The 24926-nt window shown below is 36.2% G+C and overlaps 1 protein-coding gene across 7 annotated transcripts in view; it reads right to left on the bottom strand.

Moving 5' to 3' along the window:
- Positions 1 to 193: 193 nt before the first annotated feature.
- The window catches only part of tgo (Aryl hydrocarbon receptor nuclear translocator homolog tgo), a 47364-nt gene continuing 22631 nt past the window's right edge, over positions 194 to 24926 (bottom strand). For 4 of the 7 annotated variants that reach the window (XM_069128606.1, XM_069128608.1, XM_069128609.1 and 1 more), the window contains 11 exons: positions 21940 to 22019; positions 11784 to 11945; positions 5802 to 6119; positions 5249 to 5452; positions 3709 to 3894; positions 3396 to 3554; positions 3171 to 3321; positions 2825 to 2982; positions 2485 to 2669; positions 2256 to 2397; positions 194 to 1980 (listed from right to left, as the gene is read on the bottom strand). In XM_069128606.1, coding sequence (XP_068984707.1) covers positions 1763 to 1980; positions 2256 to 2397; positions 2485 to 2669; positions 2825 to 2982; positions 3171 to 3321; positions 3396 to 3554; positions 3709 to 3894; positions 5249 to 5452; positions 5802 to 6119; positions 11784 to 11945; positions 21940 to 22019 — 1963 coding nt within the window. In that variant the 3' untranslated portion in view covers positions 194 to 1762. Of the gene's footprint in view, positions 1981 to 2255; positions 2398 to 2484; positions 2670 to 2824; positions 2983 to 3170; positions 3322 to 3395; positions 3555 to 3708; positions 3895 to 5248; positions 5453 to 5801; positions 6120 to 11783; positions 11946 to 21938; positions 22020 to 24926 lie in introns of all 7 variants that reach the window. The other 3 variants (XM_069128607.1, XM_069128604.1, XM_069128605.1) reach the window with 2 other exon arrangements.

Here is a 24926-nt window from a genome sequence, read left to right as displayed (position 1 = left end):
ATAATATAAAAAGAAGGAAAGATAATTTCAAATAATAGAGGAGAAAGGATCATAGAATGCTTCAAAAATATGTTTCGGACTTTAATCAATTATTTGCGTTATACATATTGATGCCTTCGTCGACTTCAATATGTTAATTATTGTCAGTAATCGTAGCTACTTTCGACAAAGGATGATTAAAAAGAATTATACGTGTAATGTAAATTTTTATATATATTAGTGACAAATGTTCCCAATTCATCATGATATGCTGCAACTGTTCCTTCCATCTACTTAAGAATTTGCTAGACATGTACACCTACAATGCACTAAATCACACATGGTTACTTATAAATGCAATTATGTTTTCGTATGCGTAACATTATCTATATTTTTCTTTAGAAATATCTAAAAATGGTGTTTTTGCTTTTTTCTTGTTTTGCACAGAGAAGCAAAGTGGATTACATATAATTTTTTTTTGTACATCATTGTTGTTGTCCAGTTCAAACGATGCTTTCCTTTCCATTCCGCGTCGATTTTGACGATTGCACTATTTATAATTACAAAGGTCTAAATTAAAATAATTAAGCTAATCTTAGAAATCTAACGATAAGCTGGTATTAAAATTACCGTGATTTGTGTAAGTTTGATTGAGAAGGTTTTTAAAAATACTTTGTTTTATTTTTTGTTTTTTCTCTTATCGTTTAGAATGCACCCCTCTGAACGTTTATTGAAGTGCGCCAGCTTCTTATTCGAAATAAAATCGCTATCACGTAAAAAAGGAGAGAAATTACTTTCTACTACTTATTAATAAGCACAGATGAGGCGTTAAAATCCTATAAAAATGTAAAGTGATAATAATCGTACAAAATACATGCAGTCCGATATACAACGAACGTGTTCGTTTGGAATCTTAATGAAACATTACTTTTTCTCGAACAATTACAAATCTTGCACGCATTTTTGTTTTCTTCTAATCCAAAATTTTATACAGATACATCCATCTAATAATAGCTCGATGAAACTCTAGGCCACCCTATTACTTTATCGTTCATGAAACTTCATGTACAATTTAAATATAGTTTACCTTACTATAATTGTGGTTTTTTTTAACAGGAAGGAGAATCAGTAATTCTGTCTTAAATTTACGCTGCTTTCGTTAAACTTACTTCCTCTAGTATCGCAAAATCAGATTTATAGAAAGAAATAGCAAGAAAATTATCTTACTATAATTCATTAAATACAACCTAACCTACATTTCAGTTGCAACAAGCAAACGAAAAAAGAAGACTTAAAAATATAAATTGTAATTTCCTCTCGGAAAATCCCCCTGTGTTACTTGTCATATCAAACACTAAAACCTGTACCTCATCACCTGATCCATCTGTGCATATTATAAGTCCCCACTTTCCATATTATATTTTCCCAATATGACATTTCATGGCACTTTTGCAAAACGATATTCACGAATTTCGAATAATTTATTGCGCTGTCGTACGATCGTTAAAACTGTACTGTTAATCAATAAAATAAAAACTTCTCGCAAAACAGATGCGTTAACAAATCAATTCCTAAAATTCAGATAAACGTATTGTGAAGTTAGTTAATTCATTTGAAGTTTTGCGCGTGAGGTGCTGACTGGCGAATTCTCATATCGTAATTAATTGCTCGAGTAAAAGTGTGATTTACGATACTTCGAGCGATCCCGGGACTCTACCAATGAAATTCGAATCTTAAAGCTTCCTTAAGGTAGATGTTTATCGGCCATATTGTTTTCTTGTCGCTACTCGAAATTAGTATTGAACATATTTAACTCCTCGAAACCGGATGCCCCACCCTGGTCTTGGAGCATTTGTAACATGTCTGACAGTTCCTGGGGTTGTGTGCCAGGTCCACCTTGAGAAGGATGAGGCTGTTGTGCTTGTCCGGTCACCTGAGGATTTGATTGTCCGCCATCTTGTTGAGGTGCTTGATGTTGCTGACTCTGCCATCCCCACATACCTACAAAAATTAAATTATTTATCCTTTTAATCCATTTTAGCGTTGTTTCATCTACGATTAAATAAAATTATCATCATAACATTCAACATATATTTTTATGAATAGAATCTAATAGGGATTTGTTCCATTTATTTAATGTTATATGAAAGCTGTATGTAGGATATTTTGTATATTTTTGCATATTATATTTATCCTGTGTATTTCTACTTTTTAAAATTTCCATAAATGCATGAACATCTGCAGACTACTTATATTACATTAAAGATTAGGCTTACCAGGGTTGTTAGGTACAGTTGTGACTGCATGGTATTGTGTAGCTGGTGTCCTAGCACCGCTACTTAACTGAGTATATGTTGGTCCATTTGGTGACCTCGAAGGGCTTAACTGATTGTATTGGTATCCTTCTGTTACAGGTTGCTAAAACAATGAGTAGTATTATAACCTAACTTTTGTAAAATATTCTTTAAATTACGGTTAAGTACAAATTCATTGTTATATATTTACCTGTCTTCCAATAGCCCAAGCTTGTTGCACAGGGGTTGGTGATGTGTTAGCTGGTTTCTGAATTCTACTTAAAACAGAAGAAGATGCGCTTTGTTGACCAGGTGAACCATAAGCTATGGGCGACTGTGTCGTTTCATATCCCTGATAAACATTTTGTGTACTGGACGGCCTAGGTTGTTGAGGACCTGATGAATTTATGATTATATTGATAGAATATACTTTTCAACTTTAAATATAAAGAATCTAGTAAGAAATGTAATTCAAACTAGAATTTAGTATACTGAATATATTAATATCATGATCTTTTTTATCATGATTTAAGAGAGCTAAAATAGTTTACCAGCTGTAGCAACAGCTGCTGGATGCTGCATCATATGATGCCCAGAATAGAGGGGATCCCTTGTAGGATGTCTCTGCAGGGAATAATCTAGGCCAGGTTGTCCATAAGCAGGTACAGCTTCATTTTCTGTCTGACCATCACTACCAGGATGGAACGACCTTGAACATTAGAACACAGATGTTTTAATTGACTATGTTTGCTCTTGCATCAACACATTCACAATTTTTTATGTCATATGTATAAAAAAAATTGGGATGTTGTGAACGTGTTGTTAAAAAAAAAAAACAATTGCACAATACGAAATAAGTGAAATAAACAGTTCAGTGTCTAGCATGACGTCTCGTACTTGGCATGTGTATTCGTGCAGACAATGTATTCAACGTCGTCATTGTACGGGTTTAAAAATGCAAATGCAGACGTCCTTAACCACACCCAGTCACGATTTTTGGCTCGAAATCTGTACATTACAGACACCACTTGTCCTTTCAGCTTCAATACTGCAACAACAGATGCTCATTAACAATAAGGAACACGAGTACAATCGATATTTCTCAGTCTTAAGAAGTCATACCTTGCTCAAAACTTTCTCGCATATGCGTCAAATCTTCTGGATGAAAGAATTCGTAGCACGGATGACCTAAGAGCTCGGACGGCGTATACCCTAGAATTCCACCGACTCTTTGGTCCACGAAGGTAAATTTACCTTCTGCTGAATGGCGTGAAATAAATTCTGAAATAAAAAAGAAAAAAAAAATTAATCGTCTAATTCATATTTTACAAAGTGGATATTGTGAAATACAAAGTGAAAAATTTAGACTGCAAAACGAGTCCAAGTCAGTCACTCCTAAACCAAAATTACTTGAATGAAGATGCTTGATGCTTACCGTTATTGCTGTTCGAACCCGCTAAATCGCTACTATTCGGTGTGCTGGTGACCTGTAATCGCCCAATGGCAACCAGGCAGCAGTGAGTGCTGACGTTCTCATCTGCGACCACCCCATCATGTCCGACTTGAACAGCCTCTCTGTCAGCTAGTCCCATACCTGGTACACATGGGGGAACAAAATCACCTACAGCGTAAAACGTTGAGTCAGTCCATGGTTCCTCATAACCGACAACTGATTATGATTTACATGCTGCTAGATACAACAATGCTAAGTACTTTTAAGATGGATAGAATTTAGAATATTATTTAATTATACTTCAATATACACATGCATGTTTAGAATTTTTTTCAACTTCTATCCAACTTGTGTTACTTTCATTCTTTTCTTCATTGGAATTATTTCTTTGTTTTTTATCAGCTCATTTAAAATAAGTAACAGTAGATTCTATGAATCACACATGCATGACGCGGTTCTAGAAAAGATCATATGTATATGTACGTATGTATATCACAAGATAACATCATAACTCACATATGAGTAATGCGGTAAAGAACGTGTTAATTACAGAGTTCCAAAAATATCAACAAATAAATTAAATGTAACAAATAAATTCCCAACGAATCTCTATGTAAGAAATCTAAATGGGAAGACACTTTGAACTCTACATATTAGATCACTCCATGGGTAATGTCGTTTTCATGTATATAATTTTAAAATAAAAATTTGATTAAATGATAATACTTTTTCTAATTTTTCTAATTGCTGACTGAATTACATTTCTGGAGAACAATTTCATAACATAAAATAATTGGAATTAGTTAATTCCTGAAAACCATCTCTCAAAAAGACTTTGTCCTTTTTACATCTACACAATAAATCAAAGTTTCATAGAAATCCATCCAACTAGAAAATACAGCCCATACCTACGTACATATTCACTTAAAACTTTTTCTTCAGAAATTTCTTCAATCGTAAGTTTTACCAGTTGCTATTTGAATTCACTTTGGAAACTTAAAACACAAAATAAGAGATGAAATTACTCATGGAACGACCTAATAAAATGATTGAAAATGGAGCGATATAAAAGGCGGAAACGCGTGAAAAATGGCTCGCAGAGGAGTCCGTTATTATGCATTGAGGTTCTTGATAAAGCATACGAATTCCGTATCGGACCCCGTCTCGACATAGTTTATCGGTATTCCAGCCGTTCTGTCGGCTGTTAGGTCAAGACGATTCCATTCATTCTTTATAAACCGATCATACTATCCGTGACCGCCACCGAGTGCCGGCCCCCTTAATTTATAGTACAAACGTCGCTATCCTCGTGTATTCTACGAAGCCGTCGGGTTCGTTCATATTCTTGCTGCACGCCGACGTCTCCCTCGCTTTAAAATAGAAAGTTGGCGCTACGTCTCGCGCGCGGCCATCAACAGAGCGGCCCCGTTATACGTCGACAACGATGTACATCATCACCATCATCATGACAATCAATTGGCGAAACAACATCGACAAGTTGGAACCTATGTTGAACACTCACCGTTTGGGGGCCAGCTTTTGATGTACCCTGTACAATGAACTACGGCGTAATTTTGACCATCGCGAGCTGGAGGACCGAGAGAGTTCCTCTGCTTCACGTGGTGGAGACCATGGGCGGCAGCCATGTCGCCAGTCGTCTGCATGTTCCCAACTTTCATGCGACAGATAAACCCTCTCCTCGAGCCCATGCACAGTCTCATCGATGCTACGGATATTAATTAAGAGTTTATTATTATAATATTGATATTATATTTCATTGTATTTTATTATTAATTAATATATTGTTTGTACCGATTATGGGATCTGGAGGATTTTAGTGTATTTATGGATGGTTTTGTTTTAGAACATACAATAGAACTCCGTTTGTTTCAATGAGATTTTACCTATTGTTTGATTAAATGAATTACTGTCGATTAATTGAATTCACTTGTCTGAACTGTTATTATATGAATTGTTTTTCAGGTTTTTAATGTAGCAATTTAAATGAGGTTGTAGATATTAACTATGGTTTTTTTGAGAAATTTGTTGTAGTTAGCAAGAGAAGACATACTTACATTGTCCCTCTTTTTTCACTGTTCCTGTTTTCAAGTCAAGTACCCTGCCTCCGTTTTCCGGTTCGGCACCGCTCAGTTGTTCCTTTACTTTTTCTGTATCGTCCGGATGGACCTGTGAATAGAGGCTGGTGCCGTACCAATCGTTTTGAGTGTAATTCAAAACAGGCGCCACAGAATCGGATACGTAGATGATCATGCCGCTGGTGCAGTTCACGACGAAGAGGAAGCCATCCGCCGCCTCCAGAATCAGGTGCTTCAGCTCTTGATCGGTCAAAAACGAAGGCTTGTACGCACCATCTGAGCTGGTGTTTCCTGTTCCTGCCAAAGAATTTGTATCTTTCTTTTCTATGGCTTTTAACTAATCGTATTAGGTTGTCCCAAAAGTTGCTTTCGTTTCATAAGGAAATAATGGGTGCGCAACATTTTTTGTTCTATTGGAACAAAATGGATCATACATAATTCAATGAAATAATATAAAACAAAAAATATTCTGCATCTATTATTTCCTTATAAAACGAAAGAAACTTTTGGGACAACCTAATAATTATGTGACCAAGTGACTTATATTTTTGATTTGTATAAATTTACTTTAACAGGTTAGTATTGACATAGAAGTGGTATATTTGCAGCACATTTGTGACTGTAGATTGTAGTGTATTTATTGTAAAATTACTTAATTTTATTTCCAATTTTATTCGTGAAATTAATTTATTACTATAACTAAGATTTTCTTAATAGAAGTGTTTTGTTTAAAGGAACAAAACATATTGGATTTGGAATTATTCTTAGTTAATGAAGATATTGATTTTCGGTATTGAAGGATTGGTGTAACTTTAACCTTAGAATTAGCCTTTCGAAAGAGAAAATTAGTTGTTCCTTTAAGGCACATGTTTTTTCTTTGATGAAGACTGAACTTTTATATCGCGCTTGATGTAAATGGTCCGTATCGATCGAGGGATCTACCTGGTCGCTCGACATCGAATGCACGTGTAACGAGGAACATTTTTCAAGCGAAACGAATGCTTGTCCGTGGATACGTGCCACTACTTCTCCACGTGTAGATCGGGCGTTCTTTTTCGAAGTGTGTCCACTCGAATGAAATGTCCTTTTCTTATTAAAAATTGTAATAGTTGAATCCTACGATATTCGACGTAACTGGTACAAAAGGAATCAAATGTAGTTCCAAATTCAGACGATTACACGTGAGCTATTAATACTTCATTATTAATACGAGCAATTAAAAACAGATCAGAATATGTTCAGGAACAGTTAAATCATTTTATTTTACAGCATATACTAATCACATAATATTCACCTCATCTATCACATGCCACTTATAATTCTACAGAGGGTCATTGGCCCACATAAGACTACTATAAGACCCACTTAAGAACTTCTTCAAGCTGCCTCAAATCTCGTTGCGTTATTTCCCTCGATAAATTTTTCATCAAAACCATGAGACTAAGAATTCATGTGAAACACAGGTTCAATTAGACCTTAAAGAATTTAATCAAAAAACTGAAAACTAATGTTTATGCTAGAATACTTATAACAAACAAACTGAGACACCATTTGGAAATTGCAAGAACTAGTATCACACATGTGAAATCTTTAATTCGTTGCTAAATCTCTGATTCAAATCATTGAAGAATGGAGAGAAAATTATAATAAGAATCAGAGTTTAGAGAGAGAAAATATGAGACGATTGTGTCGTCCCGAGTGACAATCTTTCTAGAGCTAAATTACGTATTACTGTTCACAGCTCAAAGTGATAAACTCCGCTTTTTGCTATCTTTGAAATTCTAAGCACTCTTATCTTACATCAATTTACCAATTTTCTCTACCTTCTATTTTGTTGAGTTCATCGATTTGGCAAATAAGCGGCTCGTTTCTATGCTTTATTTCTTGCTTCAGCGAATAATAATTTACCTGCGACCCAACATTTATACGAGACGAACTACAAAAAGCGTCTTCCTTCGCAAACCTTCGAGGACAACATTAAACGACAAAATCTTTTAAATTCAACAAGAAGCGCCAACTTAAAGCAAGAGACGGAGGGGAACAAGCAAAAGAGGAAGGGAGAAGGAAGAAGCGTGGTACCAAAAATGAGGACGGGGCAACTCGGCAGCGTAGGTAACTATCGAGGTGCAAGATCGGAATTGCAAAGCGGACAGGATCCCGCGAGCATGAGGCGGTAGAAGGAGAAAGAAAGAAACAACAAGAGAGAGAGGGTCGCGATGCGATCTTTACCCCGATATACGGAGAAATTCCGGGAAGAGGTACTTTAACGACTTCCAAACAAGATCTATGGAAGACCCCGGCTGACCTTCGTTACCATTACCTTCCACGTAGAAGAACGGTCTTTCGATGGACATTAATGCCGCCGTGATTCTACTCGGTTTCCTTCCATCGAAAGAAGACGCGGATGCTCCCCTTGACCTATCTAGCGAAACATGTTCCTAGAGGTGGTTTTAGTACGCTTTTCATCTTCATTTTATGTGTACGGGTTAGCGTTTTTATTTATACGGGCTTGTTGAAGAGAAAAGGACGTTGCGAGGTGTTGGAAAAATTGAATACTAGAATCGAGCGTCTGTGGTTCTGTTCTTATGATTCAAAGTTTATAAGGGAATAATGTTGATTATGCTGAAATATGTTTAAGTGAATAGATGGATGGACTGTGGAATGTTTCGATTGAATTGTTGAACAGAAAAATACGTGATGAAGTTTTGAGAGAGTTCGATACTAAAATTGAGGATTTATGGTTGGATTGATAGAGGAAAAGATAATGATTGTGTTTGACACATCTTTTGATAGGTCGAATGATGGAGTAATTGATGATGGAGTGTAAAGTGAAAGAAACGATGATGACGTTTAGTAGAAGGATACTGAAGAGTAAATTTATGATTGATAATCTAACCCATTCACCGATGAAGTCATTCAGTAACTTAAGTACATGTTTCTCTGTGGTAGTTATTAGAAACGGAATGGAAGGAATTTAGATTCTATTTGTTAGAATTGTTGTTCTGATCATTGTTAAGTTTCACTGGAATTTAATTCCTATACAGTATGGGACACAGACACCGGAAGCTGATACGATCTATCGATTCACAGAAATAATTCTTATTAGTAAATCGCCAATCACCCAGTAAAAATAAAACTTCAAGAGAAATCAATCATTAACACCTATTTGTGTTTAAATTTCTTTCGCTACAAACTACTAACTGGACACACTTTTGTTACTAGTATTACATACTTTGAATCTTTTCATTCTTCGTACCTCATAGTGCAAAGTAATTTTACATCGGTGTTAATTAACTATATTTTGCGAAAGGATGTAATTCTACGTTAACGTGTATCAGTTATAACTTTCGAAGAAACGTAATATTAAGTCAATGATAACCCGCTACGTTTTACGAAGCGGCGTAATGTTACGTCAGGTGTAACCTACTACAACTTACGCCAATCTTAATTCTACGTTAGCTACAATAAGTAATACCATACAAAAAGAAGTAATGTTACGTCAATTGTAGTCTGTTACGAGAACACGTACTTTTACGTCAACTGTGGCCTGCTATTAGAAGACGCAATTTGACGTCATCAGGTTCGAACGTATCAAACCATCAATCAAAATTGAATAAAACCTTCGGTAAAATGTATTGGTTTAGTAAAACCAGTAAAACATATACTGATACATAAAATAGCAAGAAAAGGAAAGAGAAAGAGCAAGGAAACTCTACACGTCAATTGGAATCGAACAAGGTTTTCTGTAAATGTGTATTGGTTTATCAAAACTATCGAAATAATATAATGGTTCAACAAACCAACAAACAAACAAACAAACAAAAAATAAGAAGAGCGGGAAAACTCCGTAGAAAAGCGTCTCTTGGACGTCCCACCGTGGATGCACCGCGTCCTGGCCGAAGGGTGGGTGCGTGTACGCGCGCGAACGAGCTACGTATCCCGGAGGCGATCGCCTCTCTCCTCCCAGTAGGTAAAGATTGTATAGAGAGACAGGCAACGAGGCAAGAACAGGAGAGAAGCTCTCCGGTTCGAGCAATTTGTATTCAGCGGCCGCGTTGTCGGGAAAGAGGAGAAGTGGCTATAAACAATGCGACGCACCACCAATACTTAGCTGGAATCACGGCACGCACACCGATCCACCAACAAAACGAGGAGAAAGAGAGACAGAGTAAGAGGTAAAGAGAGGTCGTATGAACGAACGCGTGTGTGCACGCATCGTAGAAGGGAGCCGGGGCTAAAGGGATAGCCGACGGGGCAACTCCACCCATTCTTGCACCGGAAGCATATATCGCGCTTTCTGCATTCGATATGACCCAGCACACGACGAAACCGTCGGTGAATTACGACCGTTCCGGTGCGACTCGGCCGGATGAATTTTCTCCGCGGAGAAAGAGACGCAAGTAAAGAAAGAACCCACTGTGTCCGTGCCGCAAGCGACATCCCCTTGCTTACTCTGACTTCTTGTATTATGAAGACGTTGTGGTTCTTTCAGAATGATTGTGCTCCGAATGGGAGGTACAGTTTCAAACTGGACTGTAAAAGTTACTTTAGAGTTATCTGAAAGTATATTTTTAAGGTTGATTGTTCTTAGTGTTTCTTTTGGCGATGAAGATTGATGGGGTGGATGGTCTTCTTGGTTAACAAGAGTAGAGTAGGTTTTGATCGCGTTGTTTGATGAATTAGAATTATTTTTAATACATTTAGTGTGTTATTGGAAATAGCGTATAGAGGCATTGTTCTTTTAGGATAATTGTTTCAGCTGGAGTTTGCGAGTGTTAGCTTCAAAATTGGACTTCTCGAGTATCTGCAAGTGTAGTTACGATGGGATGGATGGATGGTTCTCTTGGTTGGTAGGAGTAGAGTAGATTTTTGGATTTTTTTGCATTATTTAGTGAATCAGAATTATTTTTAATGTTTTGTAGCAACCTAATATCAAGAACCTGAAGAAACTCTTGCAATATTGATGTTGACTTTCATTCGGATAAAGATGTAATTGTATCTATCTACTAACTTTTGTTATATTATTTCAATTACAATAATATTATATACAATAATAATTTATTGTCAAAAGTAGTTTTAGTAGTCAATTATTCTTTTGATGATACTATTTTTGAAATAAACACAAGTTACAGAATTGTTACACAGGAAAATAAAAATTTTCAACGAGTCGCTGGCTGTCCGATAAGGAACAAAGTAGTTCAATGCGGGACGTGACGATTAAGCATCGTCGATGTTTGAGTTATCCGTCACGAGCAGTAAAATAACTTTGGCAACGCGATCTTTAAGCTTTGACTCGGACCGATTGAATTACGCTCCGTACAGCTTATTCGATTCCTTCGCAGCTATCGATATGAAAGGTTGGAAATATCGAGCGAGTCAGGGACCATTAATATCCTGCAGAAGATGTTGTAAACTAACCTTTATCTTCCATGATTCATAAGTTGAACAAGAAATTACAAAATACGATAAGAATCATTATAAACAGTCACAACAAATATCGCCCGGATTTTTTTAACGTTTTTATATAAAAATATCTATAGTATGATATTGAGTAAGAGAAACGTGACGAAATTTATAATTACAATTAATATTATTTACGCTTTGAGCGAAATTTTGCTAATGACTGTTTATGAAACAAATTTTTATTTTTCCTGGAAAGCCTTTACAACGTTTGACTTAAAAATTGGTCGCGTTAATGTAGACGAGAATTCAACAAGTGTTTCAAAATTTTTGCGAATTTTTTAAAAACCTGGAACAGTAAAAAACATTGGATTTGATCATAAACCACGCTGTTTGGTTGGATTGAAATTTTCAATAAATGTTTATCAGCGTAAGAAAATGCTAGAAAATTTTTAAAAGAATTTAAGAAATTTTCCAATTGTTTCGTATCATCATCGTCCTTAGTGTCCCCTTTATTTTCTTGAAATACGAAAAACAATAGGAGATAAGAAAGGGACTTACCTCTGAGATTCCTCATGTGGGCGACCGCCATCCTGAGTATGGTCAATTTGTCCGGTTTCCTGGCGAGGGCTGAACACGTCGGCACCATGTCGGACAATTCGGTAATATAGGCGGTCATCTTGTTCCGCCGCCGCCGTTCAATTTCGCAATGATTCTCCCTACAGTAAGACGCAAGACAAAACCAAGGTAATTGCATAGTTCGCTGAACGATAGATAGATACATCAAATGTATAGATCTTTTTCTTTTTTCGTGACGAAAATGTATTTCAGATGCTTATGAAATTTTAGTAAACAAAAATCTAGATCTTTCTTTAATATAGAAATAAAATGACAAGCTAATTTCTATTAATATTTTAATTAAGTAAAACTAACGTTACTATTTCAAAACTCAATTATTAATAAATATGAGTGAACAAAAAATTTCTCCACCTATATACAAGCACGAAATTAATCCCAGTATCCTTAGTACACGCCCCTTCCAGCGTCCTGTTATGCGATTGCAAAAGAAACTTGACCGTGAATACGATTCCGTCGATTATGGAAACGCATGACGCCAATCGTATGCGTGTGGTTCGTTTCCATGATTTAGAGGTGTAAGATACGAATACTACGCCGCTCTGTATTGTGCGATTTTCAGACGGTGAAACGTGCGGATAATGGATAGACAGAGGAGACTTTAACGCACGAGTCGTCGTGGTTGGATGATTGAAAAGCGTAACGCAACATGTCAGCGCTTATTAGTTCATTTAATCAAGAGTACAAAGAGACGTTAAAAAGTTCGGACTTAAGAAGATTAATCATCCTTAAGACTTTTGTTCATAAAATCTGCAAACTATTCTGAATTAAAAAATCCAAAAAAAAGGTATTAAAAGTCTTAATGTCTCAAGAGAACTATTCCATCCCCAAATCCTTTAAATGACTGGAAATTAAAAAAAAAAACTGAAAAATGTTTAAGCTAAAAAAAGCTGTTTACCCTTAAACTTCTATTCAACAAATCTTTCAAAACGCGTCCATCAATATAAAGACCATCAACATAAAGAAAAGAAGAGAGATCTAGAGAGAGATTTCTACAATTCAAAAATACGATATGCATATGCATACATCTGCTTCCATAATGGAAGCACGAGTGTGCGTGGAACATTAAGAAAACTATTCACGGATGGGACGTGCGTTTCCATTGATTGGCGACGTCATTGATAAGGGTACTAGTGATCAATGTAGCCAATAAATTCTGAAACGATGCTCCCATCGAGAAAAGGGGTATCGGGTGAAACCACAATTTCAGGCCTCCCCTGTTATTACCGCTACCAGAGGGTAACCGGCGCGAATAACGGCGCGCGTCTTTTCTCCGCTTTCTATAGACCGGTAATTGTCGGCGAGCAATCGTAAATTTAATGGCATTTAATTCCTGATAATTTCAGTCGAACGTACCACACAACAACAAGGACGAGCAACAAACGACTTTCAACGTCGCGAGAGTGAAACGTATGAAATTTATTGGAAACATCCCCTGTTTTATCCATTTCTTGAGATTCTATGCTACTAAGCTCATTGCAAAATATAGATAGATACGTGTTTATTTCATTGTAAGTAATCATTATCAGTAAGAAAAATATGTAACACAGAAATTAGGGGACATGTTTTATTATGAATTTTGGAGGACTAGGTTAACGTGGAATTTACGATTGGAAATTGAGAAAGAAGAAACGAGAGTATGTCTGAGAACTTTTCAGGATGACTTTCCAATTAAAATACAAAAGCAAGATAGTAAAAATACAATAAAATTGATTTATGAGAATTTCAAAGCGAAGATTACGATTATACAACGAAAGAATCTTTAAGATAATTTCTTTCTTCAAACACGATTCTTCTCATTTTCTACTACTAATATAAAAGAAATAATAAGAATAAAATAGGAAAAATTCTATGAAATTGATTTATCAAAATTCCGCAATATGAATTTTCCCTTAAAATAAAATTTTTCTCATTCCTCGCTGCTAATATGAAGCAAAATAATAACAATAAAAATTCCATAATGTACGTAGACTTATAAAAATTGCAAAGCTTCATATCAAATGTGAGAATTTCCGAGCACGACTTCCCTCTTATTAAGTAACCAAGGTCGTTTCTCGGTGGATGGAAGAGGCACACTGCGGAAGATTAAAGGCAATTTGAAATACATGAATGAACTCGTTTATTTTCTAGACCCGGGTGTATCCGGGATGTTTCTCTCCTTGGCTCAACTATCGCGACTCTCTCTCAGCTATGGGGTAGAGAACTTCCTTTTGTGTCTACTCGCGAGATAAGACCCTCCATCTCGTTCCAGGTCTATCAGGAACTATTACCCCGTGCTTATTCCACTTTCAGATTCCCAGCTTTCGTTCTCCCTCGTGCAAACCGACTCTAGATTCGATCAACTCTTACTCTTTTTTCATCGTATCCAACGTGATTGGGGATGATATTTACCTGACTATTATAATTTAACTCTAGTTATACTTTTTCATTTAATTGTTGTAATCTTTATATCTGATTTATAACCCATTATATCTGTAAAAAGTATTGTTGTAATTAATTTTTCGCTTCATATCTGAAATTTCGTCGAAACTAATTCATTTAGTTCACCATGCTTCTTCTGAAACTTTTCTGCTATAGTTTATTGAATTTTTTAAACTCTATGTATTTTTATTTAATTCTTTGAACGTCTTTGGATTAAAACTTTAGCTATAATTGATTTTTTATTTTATATGTAAGGACTCTTCTCGATTTCAAAGGAAAGTAGTTTTAATTTACGATGCTTCTTTTCTTTGTTGCAGTTTATTTAATATTTCTAGTTACATAATTCTTTTAACCTCTTTATATTTATAGATCTTTTACAAATCTTTTTATTAAAACCTCTATGCGAATGATATATATCTATGAAGAGTTTAACTATATTTAATTTCTCGTTTCATACGTAAAGTTCTAATGTTGTCTTGTTCTAATTTCAACGAAAATAGTTTGAAGAACTTGTGTTCTGTTCTACGTTTTACTACGGTTTACTAAATTTTTTAAGGAGGAGCAGTTTGCATTTTTCGTCGATCGGACAAAGAGACTCTCGAGTGAAATATTGCTGAAGTTGACGTGAGGCTGATGTCTTCGTGTCGTGAACATTGACCTCTCGTTAAGTTCCGCGTCCAGGACGTCCACCCCGTCTGAAACACCGCGACCTCGCACCAGAAAAATTGTTCTCCAGTTTGTTCCATGTACAAAAGCTTGCTCTGACCAAGCCGGCGATAGCACTTCTATTGTAACGTAATTAGTTTCAGATACTCTGTGGTTTTGAAGACACCAAATCCTCGATTTTAAGGTAGATTAGTGTGAAATATAACTGGGAAGCTATAATTATTGAGTCTCTTCCGCAATAGCACTACAAATGTTTCAATTTCTTTTTCTTTAATTTTTAGAAAGGCTAAGAATACCGGAAATTTGGCAATGCTTCTATAAAATTAAGAGACAACAAATTTATTTCATGAATGTTCATACAGCGAACGCTAATAATGTATCTAAATCACAGGAGATTAAAAGAATTTTTCGCCTGCTCTCATTTTCAGAAAGTTCAACAACTTTTCCAGAAAATTCTATTAAAATATATTCTACAGTATGCTCTGTGAATTTCCCTAACGCAACATTTCCTCAAGAAAGAAGAAAGCGTTTCAGAAGATTCCTACAATTTGCATAACTTTGCTTAATTCTACGATTTTCCATACCACGAACAGTAATAAAACATATCAATTGCAATACTATAGAAACCCAAAGCAATCTTCCTCTTCTGCCAATTTTCAAAAAGAACGACGATTTCTCCAAATCCTCCACTTTCGTCGGCTTACTCAAAATCTCCATAAAGAACGAAATCCCTTCCTCGTATCCCACCAATTTCAAATCATTTATCTTTGGACTTCCTCACACCTGAATTCTCAAGAAAAAAAGAGGCTTTCTTTCGTCATACGCCAAAATCAGTCAAATCTCAGTGGCTTCTATATTCTACATATATACCAACTTTTCAGCGCTTTCTCCCATCCATTTCGTAGAAAGAGTTGTCGGCTGGAATCGGTAACGCTGCCCTCGACGACGTGGGGCCTCGAAGTCGAAGCAGCGCAAGGGCCGCTATTTAAAAGAGGCCAGGACGCTTAAAGCGCAAGTATAAAGCAGAGTCTGTACCGTGCAGGACGGTAGAAGAACACAAGAGGAGGAAGGGGGCAGAAGAGGAACGCGATCCAACGAGAGCAGGACGGAGGGAACCTCCTGGGTCAAGGGTCAGACGTTCCGAAGTTGCCCGCTCGCTCCGTGGGTCCAGCGAACGCTATACAGGGTGGGCAGATGCAATGTTTCTTACGTTATACGGTGGGTCCCTTTGCGATTCAATTTTCTTATGTTTCGAGTGTTTTTCAATTTTCATGTGTCTTTTGTTTTTAGGATTTGAAAAGTAAATTCCTAGTCACGAAAAAGTTAAGAGTAAAAATGAAAATTTTGAATGTATTATTTTAACGTTTCAATGTGATGTTAATTTTGTCATCAACTTTCCAATGAATAAAAAAAATGTATCCAATTTTAATATCGTTAGTATGTACGCGTTAACACGATTTTATATTTTACTTTCTTATAAGTTAGAGAATTTTTCAAGTTCTCTCAAATGTTGAAAGATCAGTCATTTTTATCATAGCTTTGCATTGATCGCGTTAATTTGACGTACTTCAATCACGATTTATTCGTGTCCTTCAAAAATGAAAGACGGAAGAAATACTAAGACTACCAAGAACTGAAGTCGAGCTGCCTACTTTTCAACTCACTCTAATAATAATTATGTTCGGTGACACAGGTGTGGTGTTAAAGGATCAAGGATTTCGTCATTTGTATCATTTTTCCTATAAACTCGTCACACACAATGTTATGAAGAGTGTACCGTTTCAAAACCTACAATATTCATTTCTACAGGGGTAGAAGCAGGTGTAGATTACAGGATCAACGATTTTGTCGTTTGTAACGCTTTTCCTCTAAACTTGTCATACAGTAATCATTAGCTGTACTACTTCAAAACCTGCAAAATATTCATTTGAAGCATCAGAACAGCCAAAGAGGTATAGCAAAAAAGCTGCCACCCAGTATATCGATCTGTGCATTACGATGATACAAAGTCGGCACTGAAATGCACGTACCGCACACATAAAATCGTTCTAAGGGGGAAAAAACGAGTTCCTCGACACACGCGAACATACACCTGCAAACATATACATAGAGAAATTCACGTATAGATACGGTAGGAAAGGAGATCGCGTAGGAGATCGTTTCGAGTCATCATCGATACGCTCGGTATTACGAGGCAATCCTATAAATGACAATGTCCGTATGTGAATTATGGATTCGTCTAACGATCGAGTCCGCCGGCGTGTCGATAGAACTTACGTACACCCTCCTGTTCGAACAATGAAATGAATTATGAATCGATCGAAGAACGTTTAATGCGATCCTATTCGTTATCGAATATATTCCGGCCGTGGACGTATGCTAACGAGCTGTAGACACCGATTGATTTATGCCAAATCTTAATATTCCGAATGCTTAATGGCTCTGAATATTCGTTTCGCGGAAGTTCGATCTTTTTCTTCCTTCTCTTTTTCTTATTCGTTGGAGATTTGACGACGATGTTCGAGTGAGAATGATAATTTCATGCCCTTTTTTCCCTTGGCGTTAATTCTTTTATGATTAGGAATTTACGCTTCCGATTTTCGATCAACTTTCCTTTTCTACTATTGGAAACTGAATAATTCGACTGGTAACAAAATGAAGATGGTACTTAACAATTTTTCATCGTTGAGAATTAATTCTCTCAGGATTAGGATTTCGATGATGAAGACGACATTAGAGTGAAAATGGTACTTCTACTAATTTAAAATTCGTCCTGTTATGTACATTTTACATGTTTACTATCTCATGATAAATATAAAAATAAATTTATTGCTGAAACGTAGTTTTCATGTAACTTTAAGAACATCTATATGATAAAATAATTAAGTAGATAAAGATATTTAATTCTGACGTATTTTCCTAAGAACAGCGAATGATATGATATAGTGTTTAGTAAAAAACTGGATTAATTGTGGAATATCTGTAATAACGTTTTCTTGGAATTCTGTATTTAAAAAAAATCAGTATCATGTTTGGTCCTGCTGATAAAATGGTTACGGTTCAACGTTATCTGGCAAAATAGGGCACCATGATTGAATAGAAAACGCAAATGTCAGTGTCTAATTAGTTCTTGTAATTATACCAATTCTCCTTTGCCATTTGAATAATTTTGAATTCTCTTTCAAGCACTGATAACATAACCAATTTTAAATAGTTTTAGGAAAGAAAAGATTGTGATTAAGAAGAAAAGGGTCGCCAGCAGTCGTGTCTGAAGTTCGTGCAAACATAAACCGGCTCATAAAATAATAGAACATCGGAATAGGCAATTTCACGTCGAATATGCGACCCGTTGAGTGCCCTTTAAATCATTTACGAACGAAGATGTTATAATCTCGGCCAGTGTCGAACGATAAATTTTCTCCTGTCTTGGGTTTACTGCTGTGCAACCGTAAGTCAACCAATGATCTTTCCAATAGTCCTTTTTTAACCTTGCACATGCATATATAATAATCTTTTCAAGTAATAATACTCTTTAAACATGATAGAATAATTTTTTTAATGAGATAATATTGTAGTAATTATTGGGTATAAAACGTCAATTGTTATTAATTCAATCCTGTACGAGACTCTATAAATGTACACAGAAGTTGATTCCACTATGCTAAGTGGTTATTCGTAATTATATATTTGTTCATTTTTTCATTAATTTCATATTTTTATCTTGATGGACATAAATAAAGAAGCACAACCTAAATGGTTATTTATTTTGATTATTAAAAATCATAACGAGAGATGATTTATTCTTCTTTTTATAAGCAAAGGAAAATCTGGTTACAGGAGGTTAACGACATTTTAAAACTCTTGTTCTTCATTTTTAGGTTCCCTCGACTCTTTATTCGTTTTGTCATTGACCGCCATTAACTGTATGAGCAGATCGTCTTATAATTCCATTATGCTTGGCAGGAACAGGCCTGACATTACGGGTAATGGAAGACCGTCAGGATCTAATGACTATAACCAGCTCGCAAAATCATTTCCATCGGCGAATCTTCATTTATATCTTCATAGTTCAAATATTTCTGTATTATCTCCGTGCGGTCGGAAAGATCATATCGTGTCGATGACTTCCATCGAAAGTGCATCTCAAAACGTTGTCTGCTTTCTATAAATGCCGTCATGATTCTTTCGAATTTCTCTCTTTTTAAATGGAAATGTTGTAAAGAAACTGTTCATAAACAAGTATCGATAGTTCATAATACGAACATATCTATTTATATTATATTCATATTATCAATATATGCTATGTATAAATATTGATTCAATTTGATGCTTCTTTCTATCCTTTCTTTTTTTTGTTTCTTCTTTTCCTCCTTCTCTAACCATCTCTTCTCCCTTCATCTCCTTCATCGCTCCTCACTCTATTCCCTCCATTTCTTCCGTTTCACACGCTTTTAATTACCATTCAGTTACCGCTAGACAATAACAACAGTTTCTATAAATTCGCATTTTTGTAAATGTAACCAAAGAAATGAAACTTCAACGGAAATTTATTTCATCCACTAGATATCACAGCAAGTACAACATTTCTATTTTTGCGTATCGTATACACTCTGCGCATTTTCAGCATTTTGAGATTCCTGTAAATGCACAAACATCCGCATTCCCACTAATTCCAGTATTAAAAATTCTTATCCAACAAACAAACGAAGAGAAAAAAGAAAGAAAGAAAGAAGGAACGATTATATGTAAAAATCCTTTAATTCTCTTTAATTATACAGTCTTAAAAAATTCTCTTAAAAAATTCCCGACGGAGAAACCAACTAGAAACTAACCTCATCGCGGATTTCGCGGTTTATCGCGGTGACCTTGCCGCCGAAAACCGAGGAGAAACTCAACGAAAGGAAGAAAATGGCGGTGGAGGCGGGTGGACGGGCCTGTTTCACCGGGTGAAGGAGGATAAGAGGGTTGTACGCCTTGCGGCGGGAGGCGGTAATTGCGTTATTACGTTAAAAGTGAGGTATCCGAGCGGCCGCGACATCGCCGCCGCCGCAACTTTTCCATGAAACGCGTACGTACAGTGGCCCATGCCTACAATCACTACACCCCCCTAGTTTGCCCCGGTGCCGGGGCGAATGTAAAATACAGCGGTTCCGACGCAAATTCGCGGTTACAGACGAAGGTCTGTCCACCGCGAGTATACCCTTGCATCGAGAATTTGCGATGGTGATGCTGCATCCAGTTCTTTCGAACGGAAGTTATGTCTTCTTTAGAACTTCAGTCAGTTGTAGGTGGTAGTTTTGATTTTTCTTCCTTTTTTTTTTTTGAAAGTAAAGTTTCGTTTTGTTCTCTGAGCGAAGAGTAGTTTCTCCTTTGGAAAAATTGCTGCTGAAGAACAAGTTTGTAGTTGGCGTGGGAGATTTGAATTGAAGAACGAGGGTATAGAGTTGAAGGATTTGAGATCTAAAGAGTTGCTGTGTCGAGAGATTTGATATATCCATCTCAACCTTCATTTTCAACCTTCGTCTTGCATACAAACATGCTCAAACCTAATTCAAACAACCCCATATATCAACCAGTTTATTATATATTATGTGAAACGTATGTTACTTTTTAAAACCAACGACACTTCTATTGTCTATGTGCCTGAACTTACCACCTTTTTCCCTAATACAATTTATACTCAACCTTGCATCTACAAACATGTTCAAACCTTAACCAACTCATATCGATCTCTCTTTTCCAAAATCCCATCAATACCCATTCTTGAAAATTTACAACGCTTTTCTAGACGAGAAATCTGACGTAATATCTATCATCCTCTTTTCTAACACAATTCATTTTTCACCTTTCTACGTGTATGTATGTATACGCAAACAGTGCCAAACTCATCAGAACCCATCTGTTATTCCTGAAACGCAACAGCACTCCTGTAGTCAAACAGTTCGGCATAATATCGATCGCTCGTCGTATATCATTTCGATGGATCCTGGCGTGTCAACGGTGGTATCGCGTCGCAAGATCGAGATCCTCGGTGTCTTCGCCGCGGACGGGACTTATGCGAACGCTGCGCGCGTATAAGTGGCCCGTGTTCCCACGCTGGAGCAGCCTGGAGGGCTTCCCATTCCGCTATCGACTCACATTGGCGGGTATCATGTAGGTATGTATGTATCTTCGTACTTGGCTGGCCATGTACAGGGTGTACCGGTGGAACATATTGGCCCAGGATTTCGTGAGACGAATTAACAATGCCCTCCTCCATCAGTATCAGGAAGGAGACTTGTCCTCCCTTTGTCTCTGCTTCTCTCTTTCTTAATACTTTCGTCAAGCCGAAATAAAGATATTACGAAACCAAGGAGACGAACTGCTTCGATAATCTCAAGTTTTTTTAGATTATATATACACTGGTTATATTGTGCTTCTCTCTTAATACTTTTATCAAACGAAAATATAGATTCTTATAAAACAGAGGGAACTAGTTGCTCTTGGATAGTTTCAGCTTTTTTTGACGTTTCTGAGTCTTAGAACTAAGTGTACGAAGCTTCACACAGCAGAAGAAAGTACCAAATAAGTACTTTTTTTTAAATGCATTGATAGAATTGTAATTAAGAGGCTTATTAAACGTTCTTTTATAAAAGACAACATTTTTTGCTGATGGAATCACATAGAAAATTCTAATAAGTTAACAGAAATTTTACTAAATACCAATCCTTGTTTTTAAATTAAAGATTTGTTAATTTCTAAAGCTCGCCTAACATTATTTAAATCCCACTAATATAATACTTCTGTTCATTAGCAGATTTCTAGTTGAAAATTTCCAAAGAACAAGTGCTCTATGTTCAGTATGCAAATGGTCTACTCGCAAAAATCCCTTGGCTCAGGAAAGGACGCATTTTTCCAACGAAAAAAAAAGGGGAGACGTTTAACCCGTTCACCGACCCCTCTCATTTATCGTAAGGCGAACAGCATGCAAGTTACGTCGAGCCTGACACTCACCTCGCAAATCTTTCTTTGTCCTGTACATTCTCGTTCTCCAGCCTTCTATATTTACACCCGCTAGGATCATCCTCGTCGGATCTGCAAAGATACAGGCGTTTATGATCATTTAGAACGACGTTCTAGGTCCAATTATCATTGTTATTCCTGTATCTCATTACGATAGGAATTAATTAGTTAAAAAGACATGTATTTTTTAATATTTCAAATGAATTATGTCGAACATGAAGGTAGAGATTCTGCTGATAGAAAATAAGTATAGGGAAGATGATCATTGTATATTCTACATGTTGCAGTTCAATCTATGTAGATATATTGATTTGTCGTCGCATAGTGTGTCAATTATATTTCATATTCAATAAAAATATAATTTTGTAATGTATAATCTTTGCTTTTCCAGCCAATTAGACTATCGTTATATAGTAAAATAACAGGCAATTGTCAAAAATGGATTTTAATTTTTTTATTTCTTATTGATACATAAGCATCTTAGAAGCGGAATTGATCGAGTCCATTTTTTATAAATTTGTCAATTACGTTATCTACATAATGCGATTACTGTTCAATTTTCAAAAAACAGATGGTGTATTTCAACAAGGTTATTTTAACTAAGTTATAAGTTTATCAATATGTGATTAATTTATAATTCACTGTATATGTCAATATCCCTGAAGATATTAGAAAGTACACCTATGCATAAAAATACCCGATATCCAATACTTCAAACTACGAGACATGAAAAAATAAACGAGCAAAATAAAATAAAACAAGGTGAGGAAGAGGCACGTGGCAAAAGCCACGGTCGTCAACGTCGATCGGCATAAATAGAGGATTCCGTTGCGCAAAAAAGCCACGCGAAAACTCTTCCTCGACCTTCTCGTTCTCGTAGAACGTCGTTACTCGAGGTCCATCTGCCGTTTTAACCGATCGGATATTCTATGTACGTCGTGAATAAATGTCGCGTCGCCGATACGTCGTAGTGTAATCACTTCCGGATTACCAAACGCGACACGAGGCCTTACAAAATTGGCCGTCGCCTATCCAACTTCCCCAAATCTGGATCGTTCGTGTAACAGTAAGCGCGAATAGAGAAGACCCTCTCATGCAATATTCACGCGAGCATTCTGCTCTCTATATCACTATGGTGACGAAGTCGCGTTCACGTGGCCGAGTTTGAAGGATAAATATGGATTTCGATATGAATTTCATTGTAATTTTCAGACAGGTTTAAATATATTACCTGGTCAAGGCCGTTTATTCTACGACATTTGGTTCTACTATACTATTCGGCTTTAGTTTTCTATAGGCTCGCAGTTATGCGGGGTGGAATTGCAGATTAAGCAAGGGTTCGAAGTTATAAATTATAAGACATATTTCTATTCATGAGTCACGAGACATTTGTTAGTTTTAAATGCAGTAATACAATTTTTAAACATTGGACAGACTTGAATTCTTGGACACGCGTGATGTTATATTCGTTTAATTAGGTTCTAAAGGATTTCAGAAGTTTTAGGTAAGAAAACGCGTGTATTAATTAAATATAATAAAATAAGATTTTTTCTGAAAAGAAAAAAAAAAGAAAATATGGTCAAAGAATATTCTATGTAAATTATTGAAATCTTTTCGAGTATTCTTTTAATTAATTTTAAATCGTAAAAGTCACACTTTATAATTGATTAATCGATACAGTCGAGAATACCTTACAATTTCCTCTATATCTCAATAAAAACTTCATTTTTTCTTACTAGAGGTATAATCCCTTCTTTGATATATGCATCTGTTCTCGGCAATACGTTCTCTTTCTTGCCTAATCAACAATTTGTCTTCGTCTTCGTTCTTCAGAGAAGAATATATGCTACTAATGTTAATTTGTCAAATTACTACATGCTCGGTGTGAATGTACTGATTTGACCAAGCTACGAAAGATATAGGTACACTTGATTTATACTTTAGCGTTTCTAAGCCTGGTATCTTCCCCATTTTAACTTATTCTTGATTAAGGTTCTCTTAGTGTAACTGATCAAGATTGAATATTAAGATGAAAATGTTTCAAGATGGAATATTAAAATAAAAATATTTCTCAACCACCCTGTCCAAGGAAAAAATCAAACGACGATACAAAAGAATAAGAGTCAATAACAAAAATGATCTAATTAAAGTAGACTTAGAAGAAGAAGAAGAAAAAGAGGAAATGTGAAAGGGCAGGAAGAGTGAAGGATGCATCGTAAATCCGTCATTGACATCTCGTTACCCCGGTGTCAGCCGCGTACTCTCGATCAAGCGGTTGTATTAAGCACAGGATAGAAAATTGTGCTGTCGTTGGCCACACTACTACATATACAAATCCAGTCGATCATCAAGCTACTATATCAAGCTAATGTACGCTAGGGATGGGATCAATTTCAATATGTATTCAGTACATATTCATAACTATATCGTATAACCTATTTGAAACTTTTCAAACATATTCGAGCTCATTTGCAATAAATCCGATCTCGCCCCTAGTTCTTAATTCGTATTAGCTATCTTTTAATTATATCGAGTCGCGTATATGCCCATAAATACGCCTTATTACCTATTCGAAACTTTCCAGTCATATTTGAGCTCATTTACCTAATTTACATCATAACTACATTGCCTAATTTACTCTCAACCCTAACTCTCAATTTATAGCAGCGATCCTTTAACTATTTTGGGCAGTATACACTTTCATAACTATACCACGATATCTATTCGAAACTTTCTAGTCATATTCGAACCTATTTGCGATATACTTGATCCCATCTCTAATGTACGGCTCTGACCCTGAGCGAAAAACCGAGATCCCCTTCCTCCATCCCCTTCCCTTGCCCATACATACATTTTTCTCTTCCTCTGCTCTGGCAAACGCTACACTGTGCTACAGCATCAGCATCTGCCCCCTACCACTCTACCCATAGGTAACAGAGGTGGTGGCGGTGGGGGTTGTAGGGCCCGTACTGTATCCGG

Source organism: Bombus flavifrons, chromosome 15 (genome assembly GCF_040668555.2).
Source record: "Bombus flavifrons isolate JBK064 chromosome 15, iyBomFlav1_principal, whole genome shotgun sequence".
Lineage (NCBI taxonomy): Eukaryota > Metazoa > Arthropoda > Insecta > Hymenoptera > Apidae > Bombus > Bombus flavifrons.
The sequence above is the reverse complement of the archived record's forward strand: the minus strand, read 5'-3'. Positions and strand labels throughout refer to the sequence as shown.